The 14,798-nt window shown below is 43.0% G+C and overlaps 1 protein-coding gene across 1 annotated transcript in view; it reads left to right on the forward strand.

Moving 5' to 3' along the window:
* Positions 1-579: 579 nt before the first annotated feature.
* slc4a11 (solute carrier family 4 member 11) overlaps positions 580-14,798 on the forward strand; it is a 107,099-nt gene continuing 92,880 nt past the window's right edge. Inside the window, exon 1 of the mRNA XM_030044553.1 lies at positions 580-779. Within this exon, the coding sequence (XP_029900413.1) occupies positions 713-779 (67 nt within the window). The 5' untranslated portion in view covers positions 580-712. The remainder of the gene's footprint in view (positions 780-14,798) is intronic.

Here is a 14,798-nt window from a genome sequence, read left to right on the forward strand (position 1 = left end):
AAATAATTATTGGCATGTTTCATTTTGCAATACAATGGTAAAAAGCACAGGCACTATATGTATAGGTCTCTTAGCCTACTTTTTTAGTCACTGATGGAAATTTATGTGCATAATGTTGTGGAGACCGAAATAAACTGAACTCGACTTGAAAAGTTCACATCATGTTCGTGCAGGAGGTCATGGATCTGCACCAGTATCCCCGTGTGAGCCTCCTGGGATCGGCTGAGCTGTTCACAGAGAGCCGGTGGGTGACGGCTGCTCACCTGCAGAGGGTGACGGCTGCTTAAAACACACTCACCTGTTACAAGCAGGTGAATGCAGCGCACGGGCTCCTCTCTGAATATCAAATCAATCATCAATAATAACACGCACACTGTGATGTGATGTGATGTGATGTGATGTGATGTTGGGACGCTGGAGGCTCAAACAGCCGCTCAAGGCGAAGGACGCCACCAGGCACGTGAGGAGGCAGGGATGTCTCGCGCCTGTGGAGGTGGGCGGGGCCGCCGCTGCAGGCACTCGGCGGGCGCGTGCTGTCAGCAACACCTGGTGATGAGAGCGAGCTGCCAGAGCGTCCGTAACATAGCAACGTTACTTTAGTTCATTCAGTTACAGTAGCAAACAACAAAGTTCAGAGGTTACTGTGTGTTTTTTCCTCAATAGAAAAAAAGAAGAAAACGCCTTCAGTGGAGTTTATTCGACTAGAAACAGGATGAAAACGGTAAAGGACGATGGGGACATGACGGGGATAATAGTAAATCGATTTGCCGGAGGTAACGGTAAGCGATGCATTTTTAACCTATACTAGTTACATATCACTTTTTCCGGTTTGGTGTAACAGACTAAAACTTAGCGCACGTCTGTTTTTCGCTCTTTCTTAACTTCGTCTCAAACATAGAGCCGCTTGCTGGGTCCTTTTTCAGCGTCCACAACTTGGTAACTTAAAGTTCATTGTCTTAAGTCATAAGGAATGATAGTTTAAGTGCAGTTGTGTGTGTGTGTGTGTGTGTGTGTGTGTGTGTGTGTGTGTGTGTGTGTGTGTGTGTGTGTGTGTGTGTGTGTGTGTTGTAGAGACAGAAAGCCAGGGAGAGAGTCTTTAATCAATTTAGGTACACAAGCCTCACCAGAGGAGGGCCAATTTACTAAAGAGGAAAATGAGGTGGTGCAGCCAGACTTCATCCTTGAGAAGCAGTCTCTGCAGAGCTTTCACAGCCGCCCCCCCACCGTGCAGTGTGACTTTAGCACTGAGCCAAGCAAAATTCTTCCTTAATACTTAATATTCCACCTCATTATTTTTGGGTGCATCTGTCTTAAGTCCCATAATTGTAGTAATGTAGTGCTTACTTACTGAGAGTGCTGTGGGAAGTCTGCACACTCTAAAAAATGAGAACGAGGGGTGCCATCGCCTGGCATCCTAAATATGAGGCTCTCATTTTATTCCAGAGCTGGGAAAAGTGCAAGATGCTCTGCAGGTCAGTTCAAGTGGACAATTCCCGGTGCACGTGGATTAGCCCATGTCTTAAAACACAGTGTTGAAAAAGCTTGACTTACATGCTGTCATGTGTCATGAGGCGTGCAAAGAATAAGAGAGAATTCATCGCCACGGATGGAGAAATGTTGAACACACAAGCCGGGTAAACAGTGTCTTGGGCCAAACAAATGCGCCGTAAGCAAGCAGCTTTAAATCCAGCAAACAGTGGAGTGTGGTTACTTGAAAACGTCATGCTTTCTAATATCATCCCGTAGGCTGTCAGCCAGTCTTTTGCCTTATCTTTGAACAGGGAGGGAGTCTAAACATTATTGTCTTCGAGCCTTAAATTTACATTTTAGTCATTTAGCTGACGCTCTTATCTATGACAGCTTATAGTGTGTTAAACCCCGGAGTAAGTTTCAGTTCCTAGATCAGCATTATGAGTAAGTGCAATGGTTAGAGGTGCAGAATATTCCTGCAACCAGTGAATAATCATGTAAGAGAGGTCTACTTTGAGAAAACATAAGAAAACTAAAAACTGAAGTGAGGGGAATGGCTTTTCTGCAGTAGACTAGTATGCAGTATTTTTTTTTGTCATATTTCACTATGCAGTTCCTACATCATATAATGAAATCAAGGTGCTTGTAATGGGAATAGTTCATAGTCAGACACACAATTAGCCCTCTGAACCCTCTTTTGCCTTATCTTGTAACATTAATTGGCCTTGGTTGAAGGGAGACTAAGCTTTATTGTCCTGAATCCTTGCAATGTTCACTGCCTTGTTAAAATTTCCTTATTCCCGTGACCTTGAATTTCCACAAACATGCACTTTTTGGAGGATTTTTTTTTTTTTTTTTTTTTTTTTACATCATTCAGTGTGCATTGTGTAACCATCTGCCTTAACAAGGATTAGCTCTTTTTTATGTGGCATTTGGCTTACTCTTTTATCCTGAGTGAGCATACATGTTAAGTATAGGTTGGGATCCAAGCTCCTAATTCTGATAACTGTACATGTTGAGCTACGCAGGGAAACGCCCCTCCAACCGTGGCCGTGTTAGCACCATGCTCTGCGCAGGTGCTTCCCCAACCGGTCAGTAAGCACCTCCTGCATGCGTGCACGTTTTTGCTCCAGCTTTATTCTCACGGTAGAAAGCACATCTACCTGAACCGGGCCTGCATGAAAATGTGCAACCTGTCATCGGGCCATATATGCAACAGTAAAGGTGGAACAAAAATTTGCAGGGCAGGAGGTCCTGGGACTGTGGTGGGAAACTACACAGCAGGATTTGAACTGTAAACACTTTTGATGCCAATACCAATATTTTGGACTGAGGCTGATGATAGATGATATTTGGTCATTTCCATACTGTGTTTAAAACCTCCAAAATATATAAATATTTAGTGTTTCTCCCAAAATTATCACCTTGGCAGGCTGAAAAAGACCCCAAAACAGCTTTTAGACTGTGGGAAATTAAAACTATCCAGAGTGGTTGTAGTAATGGTAATTATAGATACCCATTTTTCATGTGTATGTGTGGAATCCTGCCAAATTGTCACAGTAGTCCACTTGTAGTGCGCATACCACGTTTCATAAAGAAAAAAGTCTTTGTCTCAGAGTCACTCGGCTTCATTTTGAGCCCTGGGCCTTTTGCTGCATGTCACCCCCTGTCTCTCTGCGACCTGACTTACCTGTCTCTCTCCACCGCACCTGTCCTATAAAGCAGAAACACCCCAAAATTAGGTCGATTAAAGAAAGGTCACAATCAAATCAAGTTCAGAGTTCCTAAAAAAAACTGTTTAGTTCTGATCAACTATCATATCCAAAATTCTCGAGGTGGACCACACTGACTATAAACAATATCTTTTTAAGCATCATCTCATTTAAATTATTTAGTAACAGACCTATGTTGGCCCATTTTACCACTCTAACCCTGCTGCATAGGGAGTTGAACCTCTAAACCTGACCGTGTTAATGCCATGGTAAACAAAATTCCTTAAATTAGCCACCCCAGTCCCTTACAAAAAATAGTAATTTAAAGATCTAATTTTTTTTTTCAATGTGTATACTGAGCAGCAATCATTAGGTAACAGTTTTCACAATAGATACACAGTGTTGTGTTGTAGTTTAGTGTGTATTGGTTCTTCTAACCTGATGCGGGGGGGCTCGCCCTCGTTGCCCTCTCAGCCTCTCTTCAGCAGTGGTGTTAGTGGTGTGTTTATGGCCATGTGGGACTTAGGTTCACGGTGGTAATTGTCTGTTAAGTGTCATTCATTAACCGCTGTGTTGTGGGACTGCAGCGGCATCAAGTAGCTACTGGTGAAGCCATTAATCAATCAGCCCAGACACACGGCTGCTGTGGAAGCCCGGGCTCATTCAGACGCACTAAGAAGCACTTCATTTGCCAAGGCCGGTACGTATGGCAGGAGTTTGCATCGGTGAGGCCGGCGCAGATGGAATAAAAACTTTGAATTTACATGTAGAGTGATGCACCCGGCACAAGGACTACAAGATCTCATGTAAAATGCAAAGAAAAGCGAGTCTGTGCATCCCACGCTGCATCGTTTGCAGTTTTAAATGGGAGGCCGCCCCACCTTGTTGTGATGCAAACAATCATGAATGCCGCTCATTTCTCAAAAGAATGTAACTCTGAAGTGCCTCGGGGGTTCAGGGCACCTCTTTAACCCGCCACAACCCAAAATATATAGAGCATTCTGTTCCATTTGCTTATGTTTTTCTGTACGTTTGCCGTCAAACGATTAGATTTAAGACAGGCGTTTAAAAGTGCTGCATTAATTCTGTGGGTTATTAGCCTTGGCATGAACCCGAGAGGTTTATCCTTCCTCAGCCTCAACATTAGTAAACAAAGTGGTGTGCCCTTCCGTTCGAAACTGCATCGTCTGCCTTTAAGTGACTGACTCAATGAGTTATTCTTTCATTCGTTTTCCAAAACCAGAAAAAACAATTTGGCGGCGGAAAGGCACAGCAATTCTTCTCGGTGGCACTGAGACTTACTGCATAACACGCAAAGTGCATAACGATATGCACGATATTTTACCCACGATAACGATGGAATCACAATTCTGCAATATGCGATATATTTCAAGATATTCAGCCGTAATCTGTAACTGAACAGGAAAGAAAAATACACTGGAAAAGGCAAAATAATCTTCCTTTAAGCAGGAATCAGTCGTGTTTTTCATTTTTTTAATCTTGCCATCTGTGCAAAAGAAAAAAGCTCAAATATCGATACTTGGCACAAGTGTATCGATAATGTATTACATGAGAGTATTATGATATATTGAGTTATCAATGTATTATCCTACCTCTACTGTACAGGACAGCAGGACGCAGGGAAAACCATCAGGGGTGGGGAAAAAATTGATACAGCATGGTATTGCAGTATTTTTTGTGGCAATATTGTATCGATACACAGACGCTAAGTATCGATATTGTATCGCCAAGAATCGATGCAACATTTATGACGGGTTTTTACGACAGAGTTGGTCAGTCTGCCCCGTTTTGCTGCAGTAAAAATGACTGAAGTGAGATGAACAGAATGGAAACTTTATCTTATTGGATGAAACAGATGTTTTCCCTTGGGGACATAATTTGCTGTTGAAAAAAAGGTAATAAATCTCAATATATTGCACTACAAAGTATATTGCAAATTGTTTAAAATTGCAGTACTATCATTTCGTGATAACATCGTATTGTGAGGCCTCTGGTGATTCCCACCTGTAAAACACCTGCATCTGACAGGAGACTTTTGAATGAATTCCACATTCAGAGCAAAACACACAGGAGTAACTTTTGACTCTGGTCATCTTGGTCTTCAATAGGAGTGGCACCTATTATTAAAAAAAAAAAAAAGGATTTGGAAACAATTTTGTGGACTTGGAAGATGTTTCTTAGAGTACATTTACCGAGGCGAGGCTTAAATTCTGCTTTCTGCGCCGAAGTCACTGCGCCGTTCATTGTTTATTATGGATCAGCGTCAGATGTTACAACCCAGTGCCGTCACTCTCATTTTCCAGCTTTATAAAAGAACGATGCAAGTTCACAAACACTGAATTTAATGTCCTGGGACACGGAAAAAAAATGTGTCAGCGTGGGGCGTTCCCCTGCAAGCATATACCTTCTTAGATTAATCAATGTGTTATGTTTGTGAGGAAAATCACAGATATGGCATGTATCAGTGATATTGTTGTTACTCAGTGTAACTAAATACAAATGTATGCATCAGATTCTAAAAATGGTTTTATTAAAAGCTTGTGTACAATTAAAAATCTATTTTTTGTGCTTATCAACAAAGACGTGTACCGGTATATTTATGAAATAACAGCATTGGCCCATAATAACTGGTGCGCCGATTCATTTGGACTTGTGTGTGTCGCCGTGCATGTAGGCATATGTGTGTCTGCGTGTGCTGTGATTTTCTGTGTATGTGTGTGAGTGTGTGTGTATGTGTGTGTGTTTTTTTCATGACAGCCACATTTTGTTATTCTCCCCTGGCTAGCCGTTACTTGGCCAGCATCTAAAAACAGACAATGCAAGGCAGGAGCCAGGCAAGACGAGAGGAAATCCCACCCTCTGTTTGTCCACGAACTGTGTCTGCTGTTTTCCTGCTCAGAGCACAACACAACAAGGTGCCCTGCTGTTTATTGCACCGCTTAATGTGTTCTGCGGCTGCACAGAATTTTAAAGCATGTGGCACAGTGACATGTTTGTTAAGCGTTTTTCTGTAAAAGGGGAAGGGCTTTTTTTTTTTCCTTCTCTAAAATGAAGTATTCCCTCTTACAGGCAAAAAAAAAAAAAAAAAATCACACCCACTCTTGCAAAACTACTGTTAACATAAAGTTGGCAGCTTTAGGCCTTGGCTGACAAAATGAAACGTGCACGTATTAAATCCTCTATATTTTAGGGATAGTGGATTTCTCCAAAGAGATGCAGTGTGTTTTGTGAAATTAACCCCTTGGCTATACATCAGATTAAGTTTTTTTTCCCCCTACATGCAATATTGTTGTAATTACTGAACCATGATTATAAAAATTTAAGAGTCTTAGTGAAATGCAGCACTTGTTGATGTGACTGGCGTTCATTGTGGAAGGGTTGATTTGCTGGAGAGCTCATGCAAAAAGACCTTGCAAATCTTTCTCATTTTTAATTTTTATTTAGTTATTTTCAACTTAGCTGTAATACCAGAAAGTCGTGCTTTCCGTTTTTTTGTAGTATTGTGTGACAACTTACCTGACTTAGCCTTCCAGTTTTACCTGATGCATTAAAGCCCAGCCTTCTGGCTCTGCAGGCGGATTAAAACAAACATGATAATTGTTTTGCAGTATTGTTTTAGCGAACTCGCTTCGGAGGAAAGAGTGATTCACAGTGACAGCAGGGAGGAGCCGCGGTGATTCATGCTGCTGATTTGACATTTCACTTGAAACTTGAAAGTGTGTGTGCCAGCACTGGTTCCCCATAACGGCACGCGGAAATGTAAAGACAACAAACATTTCCTGTGGAGTGTGTGTGTGTGTGTGTGTGTGTGTATGTGTGTGTGAGACGAGTGTGCTGGTCTGAGTTGGGAAACATACAGGGGAAACTGGGAGTCAGAGTGCATGGCCACCGGCTTCACAGTGATGTAACTCGGCCGCCTCTGTAACTCACCGATCAAAGATCAGACGAACCTCAATGAGTTTATGAGTCTACTTTTTCTTTTTTTGTGTGTTTTTTTAAGCTGTAGGGTCTGCAGAGGTTTGCTTTTGACATTCAACATCATATAAATTAAACTAAATCCTCCTGTTGATCTCACTTTTTTGCTGAGTAAGTGATGACACTCTAAAAAGTGCCATGGAGGAGATGCAGTCTGATTTCCACAGCATACCTGTTTGAGCTCATGTTGTTTTCCAGCAGAGGGCAGTGTGTGTGTGTGTGTGTCTGTGTGTGTGTGTGTATGCATGCGTGTGTGTGTGTCTGGAGCACACAGTTTGTCTTGTTGAATGTGCTTGTGATGCTAACCAAGATCCCTCACACAGAAATCATTAGTCACTGGGCTGTTTTTTTTTTTGTTTTTTTGTGCTGAGTTCTGTTATCGGCTCCCTGTGAGCCAGCAGCCGCCTGTTGATGTGAATCTCCAGCAGCACACATCACGCACTGATCTCCCCTCGCACTGGTCACATCTACAAACCTGTCACAGGCTGCAGATATTTGTAAATCAGCTGGCACAGGGCTTGAAAAGGAGTGGAAAAATTATGTGAAATTTCTGGGCGCCCCGGTGGCTCATCGGTTAGGAGCGCGTACCGTGTGCCAGGGCTCAGTCCTGATCGCAGTGACCGGGGGTTCGAATCCGACCTCAGGTCCTTTACTGCATGTCATCCCCTCTCACTCCCCTGCCTTTCCTGTCTCTCCACTGTGATTGTCAAAATAAATCAGAAATGCTGAAAAAATAATCTAAAATAAATTAAAAAAAAAAAAAAAAACTTTCCATGTAAATTTAAGATGGGGAAATATTCCAAGTTGGAAACGTTTCATGGGAATTAACTTGGAATTTTGGGATACTTTATGCAAACTGTATCATGTGCAAACATAAACTTTTAGTTTTCTCATAAGCAGACATGCGTGCAAACTAGTACAAATTTTAAAAAATGACATTTTGACTTTGATTATGAAAGCATTTCCTCTCAAGCCTCTCGGGCCTCTGGTTTCTGCATTTCTCTGTGCAGGTCTTGTGTGCAGGATTCTGGACATGATCTGTGCACGTGATGGAGGGACACACAGGGTCAAAATTCAGCTGAATTTGCATTAAATCCGGTTGTGTTAACCAATACTATGCCGCAAGATGTTTTTTTTGTTTTGTTTTTTAAACTACTTTTAAGTTCCCTGTTTTAGACTTATCTGCAGTTCAGCAAATTTTTACTTTATTCCCATTAATTCCCAGATAGTACTGTTAATTCCCAGGGTGACTTTGACAATTCCCAGGATTTTGCAACCCTACTTGGCACCCGTCTAAATGTGAATTATATATCTCTTCTTATTCTGGTCTACATATTAAATAGACCTTGTGAAGAAGGCTAAGGCATGAATCTCTTGTTGTCCACTCTCTGTTGTCAACATGCACACTGACGGTTCCCTAGGAGTTTGTCCATGACAGACAGTCAGACAGACAGTCAGACAGACAGACACGTGCACCGTGTTTGTTGAGGAGACATGACAAATTATCTTGCCTGAAACGGGCAAAGAGAGGGACACCTGTGCAAGTTAAATGGCAGTGTAAGTCCTCTAGTCAGAATGAATAATCATGTGGTGGTGGTGCAGCCCAATAGGAAGCAGGAAGTCGCTGCCTACAAGACGCTCACACGGGACAAAACCACCGGGGAAATGTCGGCTGTATTTAAGAAGAAACTGCATCCTAAATACAGCCTGAGCTTAATTTCTGCTCCATGTGTGCCGTCACATTTGACTGTCAGTGTTTCTCACAGAAAACGTGCATGCTGAGACGCTGACCAGCCAAAATACTACTCAATAATACCACAAACCTTTTTTTTTCCAGTGTGCCATCTCTGTTTAATATGCAAAGATAACTAAATTGCATTAAATTAATTTGCTGGAGTTTGAAAAATAGGATTCCTAATGCCTCATAAAGCAGGCTAATAAAGCATAGCAGCAGACTAACGTGCAAAAGATGTTTCAGAGATATGATGGAGTGACAGTAACGCGGCGTCGGTCTGGCCGGGCTAAACACACCGTGCACGTCGTGTTGACTGCGATTTGTTGCTGCTGTCAGGAATCGTGCGCGCACACGTTTTTAATCTGCCCAGCTGCCAAACTGCATGTAATCTTTAATTTACCTCGCCCGTCGTCCTCGTGAAGCAGTTGTCAGAATGTTTTTGATAATGTCGCATCTCTTCCAGTTTTCTTTGTGGATATCAGCGTCAGGTGGCAGCGTGCCCCTCTTTGGAAAATTTGTAGCAACATGTTATTTATCAACCCCGTGTGACAGCCGGTGCTCAAAACTAAGAAAACCACAGGATTGGTGCTAGAGGTGTGCAATTAACTTTTTAGCTCACATATCAAGGGCAGGTAAACTGTGAATAAATAAATAAATAAGCTGCTGAGAATTGTTTTTACTGACAGAAATAATTAACATATTGGGTATATTTCTCTTATGTCCATAGAAATATGTCATTTTGCCCATTTTTAATGTTATTTCATGTCTGGAATCAGATACTGTTTGGGGCGTAAGAGTTTGTAAATTTGTGCCTCGGTCACAGTGCCATCAGCGCTCCATATATTGCGGTGCAGAAACACCACATAGACCGATAAAAACACGGATCATCCTCTGAGAGAATATTTTCCAAGGTTTGTTTTCAAAGTCAAATATCCACGCTTTGAAAATATTACTCACTCGCACAAAATTACACAATTTAAAATGTTGGCAGTCACAGTGTTTTTAAAGATTTTAGCAAAGAACGCTGTGAAAAAAACTAAGGGTGAGTCATGATTTTCAGATATTGGAATAGTCACATAATTTTAAAAAAAAAATGGGAGTAGTTGCATAATTTAATTTTATAACATGAGCGCTTCTGTTCACGTGTGAGTTTGGTGTGTTCAGGTTCAAATATGCGCGGTCGTTTCGAAGGGAAGCGGCCACCTGAAGATCCACAGAGCGAGCTTGAGAAGGATTTCCAAGTCTCATAGCGTTTATTCAGCGTGAATCTGTCATAACAATAACCTCAACACTGGAGAAATTATATGATCATGATGTTACGGCACTGTATCGGTCACCTGCATTATTACATGCATAGATGAGGGGGAGAAAAAAAAAGCAATGCCAGAGCGACACACTGCTGAAAACGAATGTCCTTTCCACCACCACTGAGCGCCGGGGACTAAATAGAAAAATAACAGCATGCGTGCATGAGAACGCAGGCAATATGGTGTCGGCCACCAATGAGCGCCTTAAATTGGACTCATAGCCTGGTTGTGCACATTCACTCCGGCTCGCCATAAAATGATGGTTTCAGACTACAAAACATAAATCATGTGGTTGCATCTGCCAGTCGTCTGGTTTCTCATTTCCATCACAGTGTAACCGCGATTCAAGCCTTGAGACAGAAACAACAATTCAAAATGTAGACATGGCTAGAGGAGGAATAACAGACTAGGGGAGTTTTTTTTTTTTTTTTTTTTTTTCCCAGGGCCTGAACATTTGTGCACAGTAGCCTATTTGAAGGCAGGGGTGTTATTAAAATTCAGATTCATTTCAGCGTGACATTGCAGTCACTCAGGTATGTTCGGTTATACAATCTTTTTTTATGATAGCGTTAGGGCATCGTGGAGGTCAAGTGCACATTTTTTCCCCCCGTGGTGTATTCAGCTGTCACAAACAAACTGTCACAAGAGTCGCAAGGAGCACAAACCAGCAGTCTGAGGCGTATTAACACCTACTATTTATCTGGAAAAAAATATATATATATATCATGCATGGGCTCGCCGATACCATCATTTCCCTCCAGTTTTCAGTTGTGCTCTTGGCATTTGAAAAGGATTTCTTTAGGGTCACTGCAGTCGGCTATTTCTGTTATGCCTCCGACTTCAAGTTCATGCGGAGAAATATTGAGATGTAATAGGCAGAAATTCAAACAAACAAGGCAGAGTTGTGCAAAATGCGGCTGTCCTTGAAAAGTCAAATATCGATTTTTTTGCCTGACGTGCCTATCCCACAGCACTATGCGCGTTATCTTTTTATTTACGATATTGAATGATCAGCTGCAGTTAATGATATTTGCTCACACGGTTTTGGAAATGAACGTGAACCTTGTGACGATTAAACTCTGTTGAAGTCGGTACAGTTGCAGAACAGGTCCGGGGTTTCAGTTCGTATTAAAAATTATAAAATGCATGCACTCATGGCACTGTGAGGGTTTTGAAAAAATGGATCAGAGCGCTCGCTAAATGCTCACACAGCGCGTGTTAAATTGTATAAATCGCAACAAGCTCTGTCGCGATGTGTGTGTGTGTGTGTGTGTCTCACCTGCCTGATGCCGCAGAGATCCCCCGTCTGTCTTTGCCTAAGAGAACATAATCAAGTTGTTCTTCTGCAAATTAAATCTGCAGCCAGTTTGGGGACCTGAGATCTGCCCATTTCCCCTTGGCAATACTTAGTGCTCAGTGCTGAATACTACTGAGTGCTGGTTTGCACCACACACACACACACACACACACACACACACACACATAGAGAGAGACAGACAAGCTTGGCTTCTGAGAAATACCCACATGCATACTGTACATAGTCAATGGCAGACCTACATAGAAATATGCATGCACATCATATGCAGAAACACACACACACACACACATGGATACAAAAGGAATTGCGGGAGGCTATATTCTGATAGTTGTTGCAGTGATGTGTGCGGGCAGCAGAGTAACAAGAACCAGCTGCTCCCCTCGTCCTCCTCCTCCTCCTCTTTCTCCTCCATCTCTTCTCCCTCCTTTATTCCCGGGTGTTATTATGATTATCACTGCGCCTCCCTCTCTTCCTGTGCCAGAGCACGGCATAAACAACAACAACAAAGACAGCGCTGACAGAAAACGAAAAAGAGACAGACCTCCACCCCCCCCCCCCCCCCCCCCCCCCACCTCGCCCTCCCTCCTCCGTGCACACACACACACACCTGCACACACACACACACACACATACTGTAGACACTAAGGCTTACATGCACGTACTGTATGCACACATGCACGCAAACACAGATGCAAAGACAAAGACAGACACACACACAGACATGCACACACACACACACACACACACACACACACACACACACACACAGTGCTGCTAATGAAGGTTGTTCCCAGTAAAAATGAGGGAGCAGGATTCCCTCACTGATTGATGACTCACTGAGGCGGTAGCTGTCGGGGTTTGTGCATGATTACTTTCTAAGCTGTTGTCCCCCACCTGATGAAATCGCACAGGGAGGGGGGCGGAGGGAGGGGCGGGGGGGCGAGCTGCAAATCAGTGTGCATCCGTTCCACATGCAGCGCCGTAACGGATCCCTGGATTTTCACCAAATTTGGTAGGAAGGTTGGTCATGGGCCAGGGAAGAGGTGCTTAGATTTTCATAGCCCTTGCAGTGTTGTTTTTTCTGGATTTTTTTTTGTTTGTTTCTTTTTGAGACAAATGCTGGAGAAGAAAATGGGGGTGAAAAAAATCACAATTTGACAGATGAAGGTATCCAGTAGGATTTAAATTTGATTAAAATTGTTGTGGGAAATGATTGTGTTCATGTTGTTGGCCTCGGAGGACCTGCTTATCTCCCGATTCGATACCGCCACGTTATTTGGGTGCCGATTTGATTCATAATCGATTCTTGATTCAAAACGGATTCTCGGGGAAAACCGTCGGCACTGAATGGGCACGAGGTGAAACAGACAGAGAAACAGAGTTATTTCCTTCACCTCGGAGTCGGGTTAAGTTGTGCTGCGGGGTGTGTGTCGGTCAGCAGGGCTTGCTTGTTACTGCCAATCAATGCCTGTGTTTACTGGGTCTTTAGTATCCCGGTTCTGAGGCTTATCCCGGCTTTGAGCATATCCGGGATCTGATGTTTACATGGAACACAGAGAAACCCGGTTATTCATATCCCTGTATACATGATAAATGCCAGTAACCCGTTTTCTGATCACTGCATCCTCTCTGCGCAGGCTCGTGTTGCGTCTTTTACGTGGCAAGATATATTTATTATATTTAGAAGTAAGACAAACGTGAGACCTCTGTGGCTTCTAGCGGGCTTCTAGCGTGTTAGTAAATACTCAGTAGTGCTTCTTCAATATTTTACACCGCGACCTAACTTGTTCAACGTTGCGAGGTGGAAAACCAGCGTCACACAGGTCGGTGTTTCTGTGTCTTCTGCCATCTAAACACGTATGGCGCTTTTCCACGAGCACCTACTCAGCTCGACTCGGCTCGACTCTACTCAGTATGACCAAAACCAAGGCGAGCCGAGTCGAGTCTAGCCGAGTAGAGCCGAGTAGGTGCTAGTGGAAAAGCGCCAGTAGTTATGTTGAATTCGTTCATTATTTTCAGGCAAAATTCAGTCTCTTCTCTTCGTCGCTCCAAAAGTGGGAAGCTCTCGTTGCCGTCATGTTGCTTGTTTATCTGGTGCGTCACTCTGGCGCCTGTCACGTCAGAAGCCGGGATAAGGCGTATACATGCTCCAGTATCCCGGCTTCTATTGGAGTACTCCAGGTAGCAAAACCGGGTTTCTTGAAACCGGGATAAGGTCATAACCCGGTTTCTGAATTCGGGATATGGTGTTTACATGCACAAACACAAAAACGGGATACTTAAAAAACCCGATCAAAACCGGGATACTAAAGACCTTGTAAACACAGTCAACGCTTCACTCCGCTTTTAAGTCTCTTTAAGTCTCTGTGTGACAGCGTAGTTCACAATATAATTTACTTAACGATCATCTCAAAGTCTCGAAAATCTCGAAATTTATTTAGTCATTAAATCAAAACACACTTGCAACTGCTGCCTTTTACATTACAAGATAACTCTAGTTCGCATACCACAAAAGATCCCAATTGGTTAGCCTAACACTGCAAAGTTTTGACACAAAGATAGTCTTGGGCTAAGGAACAACATATTAATGTCTCACACTGACTGGGCCACACCCACTTCATGCCAGGCCACGCCCACCTCCTTTTTTTTGTGTGCAAATTCTGTAATTCTGCCGTGTGGGGTGTCCTCTGACTTTGCATGTTTCGCTGCTGTCAGGTCAGATGATGCACAGTGCTAACACTTCAAAGGGAGCGTTCCAACATAAAGTGACTGTAAAGGATAATATCAACAACAATATCTGTGATCTGTCCACAAAACTAGGAGAGTGCTCCGGGAACAGAAACAAGTATTCCATCAACAATCGGAGGGAGGATGCAGCATTGGCAGGGGACAAAATATTTACTTGTTTTACTCTTACCGCTGCACTATTGCAGACACGGCTGCCTCTGGAGCCTTGCGATGTCTGGAAGCAGGACAGCCTTTAATCACCCGGTGAAAATACAGTAATTTGTTTTAGTAACGCTGATGCAGATGCATCCTGACATCTTATTGAGTTGCCGTCCGATTGCAGCATCACATATGCTGCAATAGGGCAGCGCAGGACATATTGCACAACGGACAGTCGACTACACGTCTCACCGTGCACGATTTAATTGCATTCCACATTCTGTAACTGTGTGCATAGTAGAAGAGGTAGCTGACGTCAGTGTAGTACAGCATTGCACTCTTGATATTTTATTTATATCTGCGGAGGCGCCAGG

This window comes from Myripristis murdjan, chromosome 22 (genome assembly GCF_902150065.1).
Source record: "Myripristis murdjan chromosome 22, fMyrMur1.1, whole genome shotgun sequence".
In the NCBI taxonomy this organism is placed as follows: Eukaryota; Metazoa; Chordata; class Actinopteri; order Holocentriformes; family Holocentridae; genus Myripristis; species Myripristis murdjan.